This window comes from Somniosus microcephalus, chromosome 32, assembly GCF_052327205.1.
Source record: "Somniosus microcephalus isolate GS21.2 chromosome 32, FLI_Smic_1.0, whole genome shotgun sequence".
In the NCBI taxonomy this organism is placed as follows: domain Eukaryota; kingdom Metazoa; phylum Chordata; class Chondrichthyes; order Squaliformes; family Somniosidae; genus Somniosus; species Somniosus microcephalus.
This window is the reverse complement of record NC_141018.1, coordinates 15,370,253-15,391,314: the sequence shown is the minus strand read 5'-3', so window position 1 is coordinate 15,391,314 and position 21,062 is coordinate 15,370,253. Positions and strand designations below refer to the sequence as shown.

Sequence of the window (21,062 nt, the reverse complement as noted above, 5' to 3'; positions counted from 1 at the left end):
AAGTGGAGCTTTATCCAGTATGGCTGAAGTGTTAATTTATGAGAAACTGAATGAATAATATTTTACCAATAATCTAAACCTAAAATATATATAATTTGCTGGAATATCTCAAAGCACTTCACATAATTAATTTCTTTTGCAGCAAAGTGACTTATTAGGTAGACAAATGAGTTATGCCAGTCTACTTGTATAACACAGCAGCTTTTTAATTAATTTTCATATAAAACATGACATTTAATTTACAATTAAATAAAATTTGGTAATCCAAGGTCCCCATAACTGTAACAGTCAGTAAGGATTTCTAACAGAACCAATATGACACTTAGGATTCAATAAAAGGTTTTCATTTCATAAAGTAATTGGAAAACTGACAACATATATGAAGGTAAAATATACTTGAGTCTTTATATTTGGTATTAGCATTGAGATTTTAGCTCTGTTCCTTTCTCCCATTCTTTTCCAATAGTGCTGGCCTATACTGGGCACAGCTTGAGCATGTCACCCTTCAGCACCTCATTTCAAAGGTGAATCAATAAAGGGGAGAATAGAGGAGCAATAGTCACTATTACCCCGTTTTACACTCGCACAAAGTCAAGATCTAACCATTGAAAGGCCGAGATGGACAAAGATCCAAGGGAAAAAGCATCAAATAGAAACAGAACTGTATAATAGGATGAGAATTTATGAATCAGTGAAAGCAATGAGAAATTGCTCTGAAACAGAATTGAAAAATGTAATGGTCAATTAACTTAGTACAATTAACCACATGTTTTTGAATGACTAATGTTCACTATATAGATGATGATTTACTGTAGTCAGAATTTACTTAATCTGATTTTTCTATTGCAGTGTAACATTTAATGTAACTTTATTAGAGGAGTTCTCAATAAATTTGCTGCTCACGATGTGGTCTCCTCCACACTGGGGAGACCAAACGCAGATTGGGTGACTGCTTTGCAGAACACCTCCATTCAGTCAGCAAGCGTGACCCCAAGCTTCCGATTGCCTGTCATTTTAATTCTCCATTCCACTCCCACTCTGACCTCGGCCTTCTGCACTGTTCCAATGAAGCTCAACATAAGCTTGGGGGACAGCACCTCATCTTTCGATTAGGCACTTTACAACCTTCCGGACTCAACAATGAGTTCAACAATTTCAGATCATACCCTCTGCCCCCATTTATTCAGACAGCAGCTGTTGCTGATGGTTCTGTTATTCCCATTTACACCTCCTCTAGACCCATCTTTTGTTTCTTTACATGTCCTATTACCATCTCCTTTTGCCTTGCACCATCATCCCTTTTGTCTCTCCTGCCTTCCGCCCTATCACAGACCTTCCCTTTTGTTCTTTCCTCTCCTCCTCTGCACCCCCCACCCCCCCAACCCCCCGCTTTCCCAGCCTCCTCCTTGCTTAAAACCAATTCTATCTCTAACTTTTTACAGTTCTGACGAAAGGTCTTAGACCTGAAACGTTAACTCTTTCTCTCTCCAAAGTGGCTGCCGGACCTACTGAACATTTCCAACATTTTCTGTTTTTATCTCAATACACTGAACTTGTTCCCAAAAATAAAAGTCACACTCAGATATAAATCATTAATTTTTGTGAATGACAAATGACCCTTGGAGCTGCCAGTGGGGGTCAGCTTGGGTTAAGGCTGCAAGCAGGAGTCACTTCCCTTGCAACCTATGAAATCCACCACTGATCTATTTAAATAGTAAGTAATAACTGTGCTGATATTGCTGTTCTTTCATATGGCTAATTCCCATTTTGGATGGGAGTTCAATGTACATTTTCTTTTATTCCCACCATGCTGCAAAACTGTCAATTCAACAACTGATTCAATGGCCACTGAACTCCTGCCTCAGCTTGACAGACGTGGTCCACGGCCAGCGTGGACGAGCTGTCAAATGCAGAAGGTGAGCTGAAATTTATTCTTAAGTGGCTCTAAACAAGCCATTAATGACCTGAGTTGGGTCCCCCGCTGTGAACCAGCCGGTGTGCGTCAGGTCTGCTCCGCGCTGACAGACCCGACATCGGGGAAAGGCACGTGGTGGCGGCTTCACAGTGGGGTCCCAACCCGCTGGGGACAAAAAACACACTCCCACCTGACCCGCCACCAATCGCGCCCGCTGACCCCTGGAAAATCCAGCCCGAAGAAGCTGGAAGCTATGGAAATAAAAGGTCATCTGGGCTGTGTACTTCAGTTCCAAGATTTTTGTAAAGGTAAACAAGAGGCTCAGCGAACCCATCACGCTTAAAAGAGTGAAGCAAAGCTGTCAGCTATCCTCTACAATGTCTTTACCAGTGATGTGTTGCATGGCATTGTAAGGGACAGCCTTGGAGTGTCTTTTCCCAGCATTTCTGAAAATACTGCACCATTCCTTTTAGCACATTAGATTGTGTTGCTGGCAAACTTACCAGGAGATTTAGTGTACGCTAATGACCAACTTACAGAATTGATAAGCCATGGTAGATGCTGCAACTGCTGTATTAAAAGCTTGCTCAAAAAAGATTTAGAAAATGCAAGGGAATCGATCCTGGTGCCATGGGACCCTTTACGTCCACCTGACAGAGCAGACGGACCCTCGGTTTAACATTTCACCCAAAAGACGGCACCTCTGACCGTGCTGCACTGGAGAGTCAGCCTAGATTGTTGTGCTCAAGTCTATGGAGCGAGACTTGAACCCACAACCTTCTGACTCCGAGGCAAGAGTGCTACCAACTGAGCCACATCAGACACTTTGCAATGGAAATTAAACAGTTCTGCAGCATAATTTAGAACTCCTACATATGCAAGATTCAAAATATGAAGTGGATTTATTACAAAAATTAAAGGTGGCTATAGAGAGGGAGGGTTCCAGCCTTCATTAAACTGTCACAAGTACCTGGGGGAGGGGGGAGGAAAGAGAGAGTCAGTCTCACTGAGTACAACTCTTTGCCAAAGCCCCTCACGAGAATTTAGATTAACCAGTTGGTGATGAGCAACCTAGTTCAGCACTGGACTTGAATGTCTAGAAATTCAAGATGGATGGCATGATGGAAGCTGCAAAGTGTAGGTCCCTCCACCATACTGAAAGCAGACAGCCGCTGTATAGCCAATGAGGAAACACCGAAACGTAGTGCAACAGCTGCTGGAAGGTGTAACCTGGGTGCAGGTATGAAAATACATGCTCATGTAACCAGGGCTTGGTGCCTACCATAATTGGGTTGCAGAGAGGCAAATAGATGCTGAATTTCCATACCTCCACTAATGGGATATAGCACGTGTTCATAATATTATCAGGAGAATGGTGGCAATGCACTCACAAATATAGTTGTGCTGCTCATCATGTTACTTGTGAGGTGCTCCTGATGTGTACTATCTGCCTAGTGAGAGTTCAAACCTCCACTCATCATGTGTTCAACATTTTTAGGGGCATTTTATGATTGGGGCATTATGGAACAGTCCCCAATTTAAATAAACAACTTGCGTACAGGCTCACAGCTCTCCAACCACCAGCTGGTTGCATTGAGGCATGCTAGTGCAACTAGCATATAGAAAGTTACAATATTGACTGGTTATGAATATTTTTCTGGCTAAGTCTTCTGACATTTTGGAATTCAGATAATCAGTAAAATAAACTTACCAATGCATACGCGTCCATTAGATACTAACTCAAAGCCAGGCTTACAGATGCACTTGAAGCTGCCATCTTCATTGATGCACATTCCATTCATACACATGTTTCTCTGGGAGCATTCATCCTGGTCTGAAACAATGTGTTACAGTAGTAAACTGCATGCTTTATTAATAGTAACACCTTGTGGGCATTTATATTTTTTCTGAAGGACAATTTGATAATGTTATATGATTATCTAAATTTAACAGATAATTAAACAAAAACATTTGAATTTACTAAATAGCCCCAAAGACAAATTTTAAAAGTTCACAAAAATGTTAATTAAAGTCAAATAATAAAGTTCAAATATCTTTTTTTATTTATATAATTTTATTGCATTTTTATGTGCTACATACCCATGCAATTTTTCCCATCTGGTGTCAGCTGAAACCCAGCATTGCAAATACAGTGAAAACTGCCTTCTGTATTCACACAACGACCATTGTTACAGATTTGACCATTCTGAACACATTCGTCAATATCTGAAAAACAACAAAATCCATCCATGTTAATCAAAGCAATGAGTAACATATTTTATTGTATTTGAAGCAGGGTTGATTTTGAGCAACTATCCAATTCTGTAAGCGTCATTTCAACCACTGTGGCTACCAGTGGTTGTGTGGAATTATGTAATCAATGTTTAAAAAACATTTAACCATCACTATGAGACTGCTATGGATACTAATTGAATATTATAAACACAACATAAATCTGAAATCCTTATACCATTACTAAGCATATTGTAATGCATTATGAACAGGAAAATACAATGAGTCTATCCAGCCTGCCCATCCAATTAACCTCTTTCTTCCATTGAGATATCTGTTATTGATAAAATTCAATAACCATGACACCCTTCAGATGCCAGAAACTTGCCAACTTCATTACTGAAGCCCCTGAAGTTTTCTGTTCACACAGCCACACTGGCAGTTTGTTCCACACATTAATCCATCCTTTAGCTAAAGAAATGCTACCTGAACAGCCTAATTATTTTAGTTTTCCTTATCCTGAATCTGTGTCCCCTGTTCTAGAATTCTGGACTTGTGTGTTTCCAACTTATTGGTCACCTTTCAATATCTATTTTTTTAATCCCTCTTGCTTTCTTTTTTGAGAGAAAAATCCCATGGAACAAACAGGTGGAAATTTTGGGGCGCAACATCCTGCATTGCCCAATCTGAAATTGGGGTGGATCATTTTTCAGGAATCCGGAGCGGCCACCTAAAATGGGCGTTTGCTCCTTGCATATGCTAATGCGTACTAACTCCTGTCTAAGGATCCTTGGCAGAAATTAGGCTAATCTGAACAGAGTAGGCTTCAGGGCAGCTCGGCTTAGGTTTTCGGGACGTGGATGCGGCCTAGCCAGCGGCCGCCACTGTAAAGTTGAGTGATATTTTAATTTTAAATTTCTGTGGAGCCGAGAGGAGCAGGACTGTTCCTCTGGACTCCATAGTACTTCCAATGGCTGTTGCCGACTGCAATCAGTCCCCCACCTGCTGTTCCCCTACCTCTCACCCAGACTTACTTGAGAGCCGCTGCTGGCTCAAAATCGCATGCTTCTGTTGGGTGAGCTGAAACCCAGCATTATGGAGGCATAACAGGCACAGGCAGCTCACTCTGAGTATGTAGATAAGGCCCGAGAACCAGGTTATTGTGATCCTCAGGCTTCTGTCTTCGGACGCAGGGATTGTTCACTACACCATTTGACACTTTAAAATGGCCGAAAGGAATTTTTAGGCCAGTAACTCTTCATAGCAGGCAGGCGTTTCTGCAGCCGCAGACGTGATTCCAGGATGGTATGTTGCCTCTCTGGTGCCAGGGTTAAGCATGTCACTGAGTGGCTGCAGAACATCCTGAGGGGGAGGGTGAACAGCCAGAGGTCGTGGTCCATATTGGTACCAACGACATAGGTAGAAAGAGGGATGAGGTCCTGCAGGCAGGTTGTAGGGAGCTAGGAAAGAGATTAAAAAGCAGGACCTCAAAAGGTAGTAATCTCCAGATTACTCCCAGTGCCACATGTAAGTGAGTATAGAAATAGGAGGATAGAGCAGATGAATGCATGGATAGAGAGATGGTGCAGGAGAGAGGGCTTCAGATTTCTGGGGCATTTGGACTGGTTCTCGGGGAGGTGGGACCTGTACAGGCTGGCGTGTTGCACCTCAACAGGGCCGGAGCCAATATCCTCGCGGGGAAGTTTGCTAGTGCTGTTGGGGAGGGTTTAAACTAATTTGGCAGGGGGATGGGCACCAGGATGTAACATTAGAAAGGGGAAATAAAGTGCTCAAAGGATTGGGAGAGGCAGAGAGCTTTAAAGAAATAGTAAGATATTAGGTGGGGTCCAACTAAGAGAGAATACAGGATGGTCTAAGATGGGTTTACAGTGTATGTATGTGAACGCACGAAGCGCAGTAAGCAAGGTAAGTGAGCTGCAGGCACAAATAGCCACATGGGAATACGATGTTGTGGCAGTAACTGAGACCTGGCTCAAAAAGGGCAGGATTGGATATTAAATATTCCTGGTTATAAGGTGTTCTGGAAAGATAGGGAAGGAAAGATAGGAGGTGGTGTGGCAGTATTGTTTAAGGAGAATGTTACAGTGCTGGAGAGGGAGGATGTCCTGGAGGGGTCAAGGACAGAATCTATATGGCTAGAGTTAAGAAATAATAGAAGTGCCATTACACTACTAGGTGTATTCTATAGACCACCAAATAGTGGGAAATATATGGAGGTGCCAATTTGCAGAGAAATTACAGAGAGGTGCAAGAACTATAGAGTAGTAATAATGGGGGACTTCAACTATCCGAATATAGACTGGGATCATAAGTGTTTAGGGTAGAGAAGGGGAAGAATTTCTGAAGTGTGTTCAGGAAAACTTTCTTGATCAGTATGTTTCCGGCCCGACGAGGGAGGAGGCATTGCTGGATCTGGTTCTGGGGAATGAGGTAAGTCAACTGGAGCAAGTGTCAGTTGGTGAACATTTAGGGAACAGTGATCATAATATCATATGGTTTAGATTAGCTATGGAAAAGGTCGGGAGCAATCTAGAGTAAAAATGTTTGGGGGAAGGCCAATTTCAGTGGGATGAGAATGGATCTGGTCTGGGTAAACTGGAATCAAAGATTGGCAGGCAAAACTGTAGTGGAACAATGGGCTTTAAAGAGGAAATAGTTCGGGTTCAGTCGAGGTACATTCCCACGAGGGAGAAAGGTAGGGCAACTAAAATCAGAGTTCCCTGGATGACAAAACAGATAGAGAATATGATGAAGCATAAAAAGAGCGTGAATGACTGACAGATGTCAGGTTGCAAATTCATCTGAGAATCAGGCTATATATATATAGAAAGGTCAGAGGAGAAATGAAAAAGAAAATAAGAGGGGATATGAGAATAGAATGGCAGCCAACATAAAAGGTAATCTAAAAGTCTTCTATAGGCACATAAATAGTAAAAGGGTAGTAAGAGGAGGGGTGGGGTCGATTAGGGACCAAAAAGAAGACCTATGCATGGAGGCAGAGGGTATGGCAAAAGAACTAAATGAGTACTTTGCATCTGTCTTCACCAAGGATGCTGCCATAGACATAGTGAAGGAGGAGGTAGTAGAGACATTTGATAGGATAAAAACTGATAAAGAGGTATTAGAAAGGCTGGCTGTACTTAAAGTAGATAAATCCCCAGGAGCGGATGGGATGCATCCTAGGATGCTGAGGGAATTGAGGGCGGAAATCGCGGAGGTACTGGCCATAATATTCCAATCCTCCATAGATACAGGTGCGGTGCCAGAGGACTGGAGAATTCAAATGTTACACGATTGTTCAAAAAAGGGTGTAAAGATAAACCCAGCAACTACAGGCCAGTCAGTTTAACTTCGGTTGTATAAGCTTTTAGAAACAGTAATCAGGGACAAAAACAAGAGTCACTTGGATAGGGGTGGATTAATTAAGGAAAGCCAGCACGGATTTGTTAAAGGCAAATCGTGTTTAACCAACTTGACCGAGTTTTTTGATGAGGTAACAGAGAGGGTTGATGAGGGTAATGTGGTTGACGTAGTGTACATGGACTTCCAAAAGGCTTTCGACAAAGTGCCACATAATAGGCTTGTCAGCAAAATTGAAACCCATGGAATAAAAGGGACAGTGGCAGCCTGGATACGAAATTGGCTAAGTGACAGGAAACAGAGAGTAGTGGTGAATGGTTGTTTTTCGGACTGCAGGAAGGTATACAGTGGTGTTCCCCAGGGGTCGGTACTAGGACCACTGCTTTTCTTGATATATATGTTAATGACTTGGACGTGGTTGTACAGGGCACAATTTCAAAATCTGCAGATGACACAAAACTTGGAAGTATAGTGAACAGTGAGGAGGAGAGTGATAGACTTCAGGAAGACATAGACAGGCTGGTGAAATGGGCAGACACGTGGTAGATGAAATTTAATGCAGAAAAGTGTGAAGTGATGCATTTTGGTAGAAAGAATGAGGAGAGGACATATAAACTAAATGGTACAATCCTAAAGGGGGTGCACGAACAGAGAGACCTGGGGGTATGTGTGCATAAATCGTTGGAAGGTGGCAGGGCAGGTTGAGAAAGCAGTTAAAAAGGCTTACGGGATCTTGGGCATCATAAATAGAGGTATAGAGTACAAATGTGTGGAAATTATGATGAACCTTTATAAAACAACTGGAGTACTGTGCCCAATTCTGGGCACCATACTTTAGGAAGGACGTGAAGGCCTTAGAGACGGTGCAGAAATGACTTACATAGAAACATAGAAGATAGGAGCAGGAGAAGGCCATTTGGCCCCTCGAGCCTGCTCCGCCATTCAATGCGATCATGGCTGATCGTCCAAATTCAGTACCCGGTCCCTGCTTTCTCCCCATACCCCTTGATCCCTTTAGCCTTAAGAAATATATCCAACTCCTTCTTGAATATATTTAATGAATTTGCCTCTACTGCCTTCTGTGGTAGAGAATTCCACAGGTTCACCACTCTCTGGGTGAAGGAATTCCTCCTCATTTCTGTCCTAAATGGCTTATCCTTAGACTGTGACCCCTGGTTCTGGACGCCCCGACCATCGGGAACATCCTTCCTGCATCTAGTCTGTCCAGTCCTGTCAGAATTTTATAAGTTTCAATGAGATCCCCTCTCATTCTTCTAAACTCCAGCGAGTATAAGCCCAATCGACCCAATCTCTCCTCATACGTCATTCCTGCCATCCCAGGTATCAGCCTGGTGAATCTTCGCTGAACTCCTTCTATGGCAAGAACATCCTTCCTCAGATAAGGCGACCAAAACTGCACACAATACTCAAGATGTGGTCTCACCAAGGCCCTGTACAGCTGCAGCAAGACATCCTTGTTCCTGTACTCAAACCCTCTTGCTACGAAGGCCAACATACCATTTGCCTTCTTAACCGCCTGCTGCACCTGCATGCTGACCTTCAGCGACTGCTGCACAAGGACACCCAGGTCTCATTGCACTTCCCCTTCTCCCAATCTATTGCCATTCAGATAATAATCTGATTTCCTGTTTTTGCCACCAAAGTGGATAACCTCACATTTATCCACGTTATATTGCATCTGCCATGCTTCTGCCCAATCACCCAACCTGTCCAAATCATCCTGGAGTTTCTCGGCATCCTCCTCACAGCACACACGCCCACCCAGCTTTGTGTCATCTGCAAATTTGGAGATATTACATCTAGTTCCCTTGTCTAGATCATTAATATATATTGTGAATAGCTGGGGTCTAAGGACCGATCCCTGCGGTACCCCACTAGTCACTGCCTGCCACTCGGAAAAAGACCCATTTATTCCAACTCTTTGCTTTCTGTCTGCCAACTAGTTCTCTATCCAAGTCAATACCTTGCCCCCAATCCCATGTGCCTTAACTTTACACGCTAATCTCTTATGCGGGACCTTATCGAAAGCCTTCTGAAAGTCCAAATACACCACATCCACTGGTTCTCCCTTATCTATTTTACCAGTTACATCCTCAAAAAATTCCAGTAGATTAGTCAAGCACGATTTACCTTTTGTAAATCCATGTTGACTGTCCGATCCTGTCACTGTTTTCCAAGTGCTCTGCTATTATATCTTTTATAATGGACTCTAGCATTTTCCCCACTACTGATGTCAGGCTTACCGGTCTGTAATTTCCCGTTTTCTCTCTACCACCTTTTTTGAATAGTGGGGTAACATTAGCTACCCTCCAATCCATGGGTACTGTTCCAGATTCCATTGAATGTTTACGAGAATTATTCCAGCAATGAGGGACTTCAGTTATGTTGATAGACTGGAGAAGCTGGGGTTGTTCTCCTTAGAGCAGAGAAGATTGAGAGGAGATTTGATAGAGGTGTTCAAAATCATGAGGGGTCTGGACAGGGTAGATAGAGAGAAACTGTTCCCATTGGCAGAAAGGTCGAGAACCAGAGGACACAGATTTAAGGTGATTGGCAATAGAACCAAAGGTGACGTAAGAAAAAACTTTTTTACACAGCGAATGGTTAAGATCTGGAATGCACTGCCTGAAAGGGTGGTGGAGGCAGACTCAATTTTATCTTTCAAAAGGGAGTTGGATAAGTATCTGAAGGAAAAAAATTTGCAGGGCTGCGGGGAAAGGGAAGGGGAGTGGGACTAGCTGAGAGTTGGCATGGGCTCGACGGGCCGAATGGCCTTCTTCCATGCTGTAACCATTCTATGATTCTATCTCGGTTCTAAATTCTGGTATTAAGCTTGGAGCCCTCCGTTGAACCCTCACCAGTTACAAAATATCACCTTTAAAGTAGATGGGGGGAAATTAAAACTGGACACTTTAGTCACTATGTAGTCTTATACCCTTAATTACACCGTCTAATATTTCGTTTATTTACTTTGTTACTGGTAAACACTAGGATGATGGTGGTAGTGATCTCCCCACCATTATTCCATGATCTCTCTCCTCCTCTGATATTGCCAGTATCTTTCTATCAAGAATATTTTCCACTTTACCTTTAATTTTGCCTAAACTCATTATTTTACCTCTACCTGCATTAAACTCCATAGGCTACTTTTAGCTTTCAAACCCAGCATTTTTAAATCCTTTGGAATTTGCATGCATTGGTCCTAATCATTCTGCACTGCTCCTATTTAGATATTATCTGCAAATATTGACACATTTGAACTGATTCCAATCATTTATAAAAAGGATAAACAGCAATGGACTTGGGTGTAGGGAGCAGCATTATAAAGTTTGCAGATGATATAAAACTTGGCAAAGTAGATGATCATGATGAGGATGGTTATAGGCTTCAGGATGACAGACAGGTTGGTGAAATGGGCAGAAGCACAGCAGATGGAGTTCAATGCGGAGAAGTGTGAAGTGTTGCACTTTGTGAGGACTAATATGGAAAGACAGTGTACTATAAATGGCACGAATTTGAAAACTGAAGATGAGCAGAGAGACCTTGGTGTCCATAAACATGAACTCTTAAAGCTGGCACGGCAAGTTAATAAGGTGGTTAAAAAAGCATATGGCCTCCTTCTGTGTTGTAAGTTTCTATGATTCTATGAATAGTCCAAACATCAATCCTGTATCACTTAATCAACAAACAACTCTAAAAAGATGTTGTTCCATTCACTACTAGTTCCTTTCTTTCAACTGACCATTCTTGAATTCAATTCAATAAATTTCCATCTATTTCATGGGCCTGAACTTTAAGCAGGGTGCTTTTATGTGGGACAAAGTTAAATACCTTTATAAAACCCAGATGAGTAGCATTCACTCTCTCACCTTATCCACAAAGTGTGAGTTCTTAAAAAATGCTAATAGGTATGTCAAACATAACTTCCCACTCCTAAAGCCAGCCTAGTTATCTCCCAGCAATCTATGGCCTAGAAATTCGGTATAGCTGCGTTTGGGGTGCTAGTCCTGGCGATGTGCAAAGTTTAGCGCCAGGCGCAATTTAGCGCCGCCTAGCGCGATATTGGGTTGCAGCGCCCCTAAAGGTGATTGCGGCGCTAAATCAGGCACTGCACGCTACTGTTAAGGTGCTAACCCGGCGGCGCAACCCAATTTCGCGGGGTGTCAATAATCACTTTCCCTGAGACACAGTGGCGCCGGCCAGCTCTTAAAGGGGCAGGTCAATTGGCATCACCAGACACACTCACTGCCTTGTAGGCCTTCAAAGCGGTGGGAGCCTACCTGTGGCGCACCAGCCTAGCAAGACATAGAAAGGGTGAGGCAGAGGGCGGAACGCCTCACTGATGGGGCATTGGGTGCTTTGGTTGGCGCAGTGGAATCAAGGCCAAGGAAGATGGTCGGTATGTGATTTATGTTTTGGACAGTCTCCCGGGTGTGAGAGGCAGTTATGTGTCAGTGTATTAGTTTTGCTTTCTGTTGCCATAGCTTGCTCATGTTTGAAGGAACCACATTTTGTGTAATGAAACACTTTCTTCATTTACAATGGCCATGCCTGCTATTTACATGCATCTTGCCTTTCACAGGCTTGGGGGTATCAGACCGGTTCCATTCCTGTTCTTGGAATGGCAGCAAGCATTCCGTGAGAGGGGCCTAGAAGCTACTTCTGATCAGCCTCTGACGCGCAGCCTGAGAAGAGCCGCTCGCGTAGAAGTTCAGGCCAGCAGCTGCCATCTCAGCCGCCGACAGAGATGTCCTGCACCTTATCTGAGGCTGCAGATCTGGCTGAAGCAGCTGGCACAGCTCAGTCACCACCTCCTTTCTAAATCGCAGCCTTCTGACACACTGCTCCTCCGGCATGTTCATGTAGGAAAACTGCTGTCGGATAACCCTGCCAGCGTAAGGTCTGCTGTGGCGACGTCTGTTGGCCCTCCTCCGTCTGGCCATGCCCGCCCCCCTCTCCCAGCGTCTCAGTGCCCTTTCCAGATGATTCAGCAGCAGGACGTTCCCCTCCAATGCAGCCCCCATAATAAGTGCCCACAGGAAGGTTCCCTGTTGTCAAGGCTCACCAACAGCAAGGTGATGGTCAGAAGGCTGAAGATCGTCTGCCTGCGCTGGCTCAGTGGTCAAATGGCTCTCAGTGTGCAGCTCAGCAACTCTTTGTAGCTCTCGAGGCAGTTGTGATCCAAAAATGGCTGCCGCTTTTAAACCACACCAGTCCCCTTTAAATAACGCTCCTCCAGCCCGAGAGTGACTTGGTAAGGCCCAGGTAAGCTGTCACTATTAGCGCCAGGCGCTACGGAGGGGGGCGCCACTGAATTTCCGGTCCGGGGCACCCAAAAGGCGTTGCACACTCAAATGACGTCATAATCAGCCTGCGCTCATGAGCGGGTGCTAAGATTTAGCGCCGGCGCTAAATGCATGCTCAATATGGGGCGAGGCGCTGTGCCGCCTGGAAATTGGCTAGCGCCCCACTTCTCGGCCTCTTTAGGCATTAATCGGTGGCACTATCAACCGAATTTCTCCCCGTATGTCTCTGAAAGTAATCCCTTATGCTTTCCTTCAGCGTTGTTTGAAGCAATTTTCTTGGAACTGATGTGAGACTTAGCGATCTATAATTAACCTCACTAGCCCCCTAACCCTCTGGTCTAGCCACGTTTGGGGCGGGAGTCCCTTCGACGATATTGTGTTGCATCGCCCTAAGACAGTCCCAGTCCCCCTCCTCTTTCTACTGCAGGAGTGCCCTTTAATTTGCGCTCCCCGCGGCCCGCCTCGGCTGTGTACCGTTCCACTTCACAGTCGTTCAGGCCGCCAGGCGCACAATGGGGCAGCGCGAGTGAAGTTCCGGTTCCGGGCGCACAAAGGGCGTTGCACGACAAAATGACGTCATGATCTGCGCGCGCAATGACTTTGCGCCGGCGCTAAATGTCTACTGAAGTTGGGGCGAGGCGCAGATCGCACTGCGCCCAGGCACTAAGCGCCTAGCGCTCGAGATCTACTCCTCCTAAGGTGCTAACGGCTGGCGCAGCCAACTGAATTTCTAGGCCTTAGATCTTAACAGTAGATAATTAAATCATACAACAGTTGCTTATAGTAATCAAACTATGGTTGTCTATAGGAAAACCGTAACATTGTGATGTGAATCTCAGACTCAGTTTTCTAAATCAGGGTCAAAGCTTGATTGAAGGCATTAGCAAACAGAATGTTACCATAACTGAGCGATTATAACTATCAGGAAGGACTGAACAGGCTGGGGCTTTTTTCTCTAGAAAAGAGAAGGCTGAGGGATGACCTAATAGAGGTCTTTAAAATTATGAAGGTGTTTGATAGGGTAGACGTAGAGATTTTTCCACTTGTGCGAGAGTCCAAAACTAGGGGTCATAAATAAAAGATAGGCCATAATAAATCCAATAAGGAATTCAGGAGAAGCTTCTTTACCCAGAGTGGTTGGAATGTGGAACTTGCTACCACATGGAGCAGTTGAGCCAAATAGCATAGATGCATTTAAGGGGAAGCTAGATAAGTACATGTGGGAGAAAAGAATAGGATATGCTGATGGGGTTAGATGAAGTAGGATGGGAGGAAGCTCGTGTGGAGCATAAACTCCGGCACAGACCAGTTGAGCCGAATGGCCTGTTTCTGTGTTGTAAATTCTATGTAATAATGGGCACTTGGGTGAAGTACTGGAAAGCAACAATTTCTTTCAAAATTAAACCATTGTTCCAATTTCAGTATTGAAACCAAAATGGAAATATAACATACCGACACAAGTAATTGTAGTAGCAGTGCTCTGAAATCCAGAATGACAACGGCAAAAGTAAGAGCCTTGTGTGTTCACACAATCCCCATGCATACAGGGGTTGCTTATACATTCATCCATATCTGTTTAAAAGAAAATATGAGTTATACAGAACTAGTTTAATTTTTGGATATTAGCAAGATGGCTGTTCAGCGGCGACAACATTTAAAAATGTAACAATACATAGCACACAGTAAGTATATCCTAACATATCACTAAATAAATATATTTGAATATGTTTGTCTATAAAAAAAGGTACCAATTAATATACACAATGTGACAGAGATACTGGCATTACACTGCCTTTAACATCAACACACTCCATCATCATATTGGGAATAACAAACCCACTTCGACATAAGAAATAGGAGCAGGAGTCGGCCATTTGGCCCTTCGAGCCTGCTCCGCCATTCAATAAGATCATGGCTGATCTTCTACCTCATCTCCACTTTCCTGCACTATCCCCATATCCCTTAATATTCAAAAAACTATCGCTCTCTGTCTTGAATATACTCAACGACTGAGCCTCCACAGCCCTCTGGGGTAGAGAATTTCAAAGATTCAACACTGAGTGAAGAAATTTCTCCTCATCTCAGTCCTAAAAGGCTGACCCCTTATTCTGAGACTGTGACCTCTGGTTCTAGACTCCCAGCCAGGGGAAACATCTTCCCTGCAGCTATCCTGTCAAGCCCTGTAAGAATTCTGTATCTTTCAATGAGATTGCCTCTCATTCTTCTAAACTCTAGAGAATATAGGCCTAGTCTACTCAATCTCTCCTCATAGGACAATCCCCCCATCCCAGGAACAAGTCTGGTGAACCTTTGTTGCACTCCCTCTATGGCAAGGAGACCAAAACTGTACACGATACTCCAGGTGTGGTCTCACCAGGGCCCTATATAATTGCAGTAAGACGTATTTACTTGTATACTCAAATCCTCTTGTAATAAAGGCCAACATACCATTTGCTTTCCTAATTGCTTGCTGTACCTGCATGTTCACTTTCAGTGATTCATGTACAAGGACACCCAGGTCCCTCTGAACACCAACATTTCCCAATCTCTCTCCATTTAAAAAATACTCTGCTTTTCTATTTTTCCTCCTCAAGTGGATTAACTTTACATTTCTCCACATTATTTTCCATTTGCCATGTTCTTGCCCACTCACTTAGCCTGTCTATATCCCCTTGAAGCCTCCTTGCATCCTCCTCACAACTTACATTCCCACCCAGCTTTGTATCAGCAGCAAACTTGGATATATTACATTTGGTCCACTCATCCAAATCATTGATGTAGATTGTGAATAGCTGAGGCCCAAGCACTGATCCTTGCGGTACCCTACTAGTTACAGCCTGCCAACCCGAAAATGACCTATTTAATTCCTACTTTCTGTTTTCTGTCCGTTAACCAATCCTCAATCCATGCTAGCATATTACCCCCAATCCCATGAGCCCTAATTTTGTTTAATAACCTGTTGTGTGGCACCTTATCGAATGCCTTCTGAAAATCCAAATACATCACATCCACTGGTTCCCCCTTATCTATTCTGCTAGTTACAACCTCAAAAAACTCTAATAGATTTGTCAAACATGATTTCCCTTTCATAAATCCATGTGGGCTCTGCCAAATCCTATTATTATTTTCTAAGTGCCCTGTTACGTCCTTAATAATAAATTCTAGCATTTTCCCTACTACTGATGTCAGGCTAACTGGTCTGTAGTTCCCCGTTTTCTCTCTCCCTCCTTTCTTAAATAGTGGGGTTACATTTACTACCTTCCACTTTGCAGGAACCGTTCCAGAATCTATGGAATTTTGGAAAATGACAACCAATGCATCCACTATCTCTATAGCCAACTCTTTCAAAACCCTAGGATGTAAGCCATCAGGTCCAGGGGATTTATCGGCTTTCAGTCCCATTAATTTCTCCAGTACTACTTTTATACTAATACTAATATCTTTCAGTTCTTTATTCTCGCTGGACCCTTGGTTGTCCACTATTTCCAGGAAGTTTTTTGCGTCTTCTTCCGTGAAGACAGACACAAAGGCCATGATTTTATTAATGGAGGCGGGTTGAGTGCGGGACAGCTGGTTTCCGGCTTCCAGTCCTGCCCCCAGCTGTATCCGCTCTGCAGACGTGATTTTGCCTTGATTGACCTTGTTAAGCCCGCCCTGCAGACTTGCCGGCCAATTAACAGGAAGCAGGTCAGATGACGTTATTTGATGATGCGTCATCTGTTGGTTTCCTTAAAGGGACCATGCACAATTTTATTTTGACAGTTGATTTCTCAGTGTTTGACAGCATTGAGGTGCTGAAAACACTGACAATCATTGCACAAAAGTTGACCTCTTGCACACAGGCTCTCCAATGACTCCCTTCATAGGCTGGAATTGATGGCAGCTGCAGGTGAGGTGACAGAAGCGATCTGTCACTGGTGAGAGAGGTTCTCCCAATGAGGTGGCACTGGACATGGATTAAAAAATTTGTAAGCTAAAGAAATCTGTAAATGTATTAAAAATGCAGTACCCAACATTTTCTTTCCTCTGAAACTCACCATGTGCAACATTGGATCCTTCACACCACTTCTGCAGCTGTCATCATTCCACAAACATTACAGCAGACTCACAACACGCCACACTTACCTGGCGTTGTGTCCGGACGTCAGGAAAGCTGACCCAGAAGTGGGAAAATCCAAAAACAGGCTGACAACTACTGGCAAGTACCTATTAATAGGCAGGTAATTGCCTTTAATCCGCTTCCTGCCGCTAGGTGTTGGGTCCATTCGCAAATCGGAGACCCGACACTTGGGAAAGCTGTTTGGAGGCGGGTTGATGCCGGAATCGGAACCCGCCGTCAATCAAAACGAATTTAACTTCTGACCTGCCTCCAAACCCGCCCTCTGAGCACCGGCAAAATCGCGGCCAAAGTATTTATTTAATTTCTCTGCCATTTCGTTATTTTCCATTATAATATCTCCTGTATCAGCCTGTAAGGGACCCACTTTTACTTTTGCTAATCTTTTCCTTTTTACATACCTATAGAAGCTTTTACAGTCTGTTTTTATGTCTCATGCTAGTTTACTCTCATATTCTATTTTCCTTTTCTTTATCAATTTCTTGGTCCTCCTTTGCTGAATTCTAAAATCCACCCAATCCTCAGGCTTACTACTCTTTTTGGCAGCATTATAAGCCTCTTCCTTTGATCTAATACTATCTTTAACTTCTTTTGTTAGCTACGGTTGGACCACTTTTCCTGTGGGGTTTTTGTGCCTTAAAAGGAATGTATATTTGTTGTAAATTATGTATTAATTCTTTAAATGCTAGCCATTGCTCGTCCACTGTCATACCTTTTAATGTAGTTTCCCAATCTACCTTAGCCAACTCGCCCCTCATACCTACGTAGTTTGCTTTGTTTAGATTTAAGACCCTAATTTCAGATTTAACTAAGTCACAGCAATCACAGAAATCCCCACAGTGCAGATAGATGCCATTTCGGCCCATCGAGCCTGCACCGACACATATCCCACCCTATCCCCGTAACCCCACGTATTTAATCCCCTAACACTAAGGGTCAATTTATCATAGCCAAATCAACCTAACCAAGTCACTTTCAAACTGAATGTAAAATTATTTTCTATCATATAATGGTCACTCTTCCCTAAAGGCCCCTTTACTACAAGATTATTAATGAACCCTTTCTCGTTGCACAATACTAAATCTAAAATAGCCTGTTCCCTAGTTGGTTCCTCAACATACTGATCTAGAAAACTATCTTGCACATTCCATGAATTTGTCCTCCACACTATTACTGCAAATTTGGTTTGCCCAGTCTATATGTAGATTAAAGTCCCTCATGATTACTGTATTACCCTTGTTACATGCACCTCTAATTTCCTGATTTATACTCTGCCGTACATTACAACTACTATTTGGGGGCCTATAAACAACTCCCACCAATGTTTTCTGCCCCTTCCTGTTTCTTAGCTCCACCCAAACTGATTCTACTTTTTGATTTTCAGAGCGAAGACCCTTTCTCTCTACTGTCTTTATCCCATCCTTTATTATCAGGGCTACCCTTCCTCCTTTTCCATCACACTAGAATCAACATAAAGACACTCAACATCACATTGGGATGAACATAAACGCACTCCAACACAGTCGTTTGAATCATACCAATACATTCTCCTCTTGCATCAAGTTTATAGCCCATGTAACACTCGCAGCGATAACTAGGTCCGGGAAGGGAAATGCAGCGTCCATGTAAGCAGAGATTTCTATAAAACTGGCAGTATTCAGTCATATTCAAAGGGCCTGAAACAGAAATTGTGGAAAATTCAGAATGAAGTAATAGATATAGCTAACAAATATTTAAACAAATATTGTGGATGATAGTAATGGTAATGCCATCTTACCAAACTCAGGCTGAGGATAAAGCCCATTTCTAGTTCCAGCATCAGGCTCAACTCTAGGTCGACCATCAGGCCCAATGCTAGGTCGACCATCGGGCCCAATGCTAGGTCGACCATCGGGTCCAATGCTAGGTCGACCATCGGGTCCAATGCTAGGTCGACCATCGGGTCCAATGCTAGGTCGACCATCAGTCCGAGGAATACTAATGCACAACTTGAGATATTCATCTGAAAGTGTAAAGGTAAAGTTATGGTCAATATATTTAGATGAATCACAGATAAAGACAAAAACCTTTCAACTGATTGGACTTTATAGTGACTTGATTATCTGTTTATTTTCAGCTAACATACAAACACATCACCAATAAAGCAGCCTTCATAATTCTATATAGAGCCTTTAACATAGAAAAACGTCCAAAGTTGTTTCACAGAAGCTAATACTTTTCACCAGCACAAAAGTGGCAACAGCATTTTCAGCTGTTTTGCTTCATGTTGAAGTACAAGGAGAGCAAGTATTGCTCTGGTCATTGTAAACTAAAATTACTACTGATAATATTAATGCATGAATATTTAATTATGCTTGTATGACATGCTGTTCACTACCACATTAAAATGACAGATAGAGAAAGGATATACAAGCATATTAAGCGTTCGTGTAGCAACATCAGAGGTATTCAAGAAGAACATGCTTTTAATTTATAGCAATGAGTAATTTCCTCCCATTAATATCTACTATTTAATTACAAGTATATCACCGTTGCACTTCAAGCCAAGAGAAGTCATGAAATCTGCTCAAAGTAATTCTATATGTACTAGCACTACTAATAGGTTTTAAAACGCAAAGAAAAGGGCAATGCTGCCCAACTCCCCTTTAAATAAGATCTGTTAATTTATTTTGATCTTTCTTTGGTCTAGATTTTCTAAGCTTTGCCAGCCTATTTTGGGGTGAGTGAGTGCAGGAAATATAGCGAGGAGCTATTCTGCTGGGTCCCTGTCACCATTTGCAGAATTTCCTACCATAAGTGATGGCGTATGCTGAATACGCCTGCCCATATTTAAGCTAACATATTCAACTTAAATGTTTGTAACAGAAATGTCATTCTGCAATTAATGCTTTAGGAACATTGGGTGGTAAGACTGCCCTGGTGTTCTTAGCATCTAGCATTGCTAAGGGGGTGGAGGGGGGCGTTTAAAATTGGGCAGCAAAGACAAGTACGATCGATCCCTGCAATTTAAAACAGAGAAAACTTGGCTTTGAGCCAGCACCGCTGGCAATGCTACACCACAAGTGCTGCAGCAGTTTCCCACCCTACCTCTCCCTAGTCCAACCCAGGTGGACAAACTGCAGGATCAAAATAGCACCAGGCGCCCACTACAATTACAATAACTATCCTGACACCAGAAGATGCACCGAGATCAGGAGTGGAATGAATCTGGATTCCTGCCAGATTGGAAATTTCAGGCCTAAGTTCTTAGACAATAAATAGCATATCAGTTAATTAAGCTTTCTGTACCTATTCAAAAGACATATCAACAAGGCTGACCCTAAGTAAGCTACTCCAAAAATAAGTCTAGAAATTACTGTTTGTTACATTAGTGGCCAAATGTTTAATGCGTTTGTATGATATTCTTCTGACCATTGTTTTAATAGAAATGTTAACTCATTTGAAATAAGTGCCTCCACTAAAATAGCATACAGAGAAACAACATGCAAACTAATATTAGCAACAGTAATTTCTAGTCTATACAAACGGAACATGACTTTGGTGGCATAATTTGGGAAGCTTTGACCTTTCTTATATAGTTGGTTCCAGCCATATTTGGAATTAGTATAAATTAACCAATGTGTGTGCACAGTAGGCTGCCTGCAGGAGTGCTCAAACAGTTGAGAGGAATTTAAAGGGTTGCAGGATCTATTTAAAAGACTGCATTCTCATCTGTAGGCTAAGGATTGGCTCCATTAACATGGCCTGGTTGCACCAGTGCCCTAACACATGTGCAGCTGCCTGTAGCTTGGGACTGGCTGCTAGCCTGAGGTCCTATTGCCTGCTGTTGGGAAATTGTTGCCAACAGGCCTACAGACCCAAAGATTCATAGGAAGCTGGAAGAGAATGTTAGTACTTGCCTCTCCAGATGCCCTAACTTTGTTGCTTCATTAATTTGAATTTCATGTGTCTTTCCTCAATATCCGAGTTCTGCTATTTGCCAGTAGTAGTGAAATGTCCCATTTCAAGTTGGAGAGAGTACAAAGGCCAACCATACCCACTCTGTCCCAATGAAACAAACTGCTGATGGTGAATCCCACAGTAACAGTGA

The 21,062-nt window shown here is 43.0% G+C and overlaps 1 protein-coding gene across 1 annotated transcript in view; it reads right to left on the bottom strand.

Annotated features, from left to right (window-relative positions):
• The window catches only part of LOC147097290 (fibrillin-1-like), a 465,058-nt gene that overhangs the window by 228,122 nt on the left and 215,874 nt on the right, over positions 1 to 21,062 (bottom strand). Inside the window, exons 10-14 of the mRNA XM_085972115.1 lie at positions 18,750 to 18,974; positions 18,511 to 18,648; positions 14,308 to 14,427; positions 4,016 to 4,141; positions 3,627 to 3,749 (exon numbers count right to left, since the gene is read on the bottom strand). Coding sequence (XP_085828241.1) covers positions 3,627 to 3,749; positions 4,016 to 4,141; positions 14,308 to 14,427; positions 18,511 to 18,648; positions 18,750 to 18,974 — 732 coding nt within the window. The remainder of the gene's footprint in view (positions 1 to 3,626; positions 3,750 to 4,015; positions 4,142 to 14,307; positions 14,428 to 18,510; positions 18,649 to 18,749; positions 18,975 to 21,062) is intronic.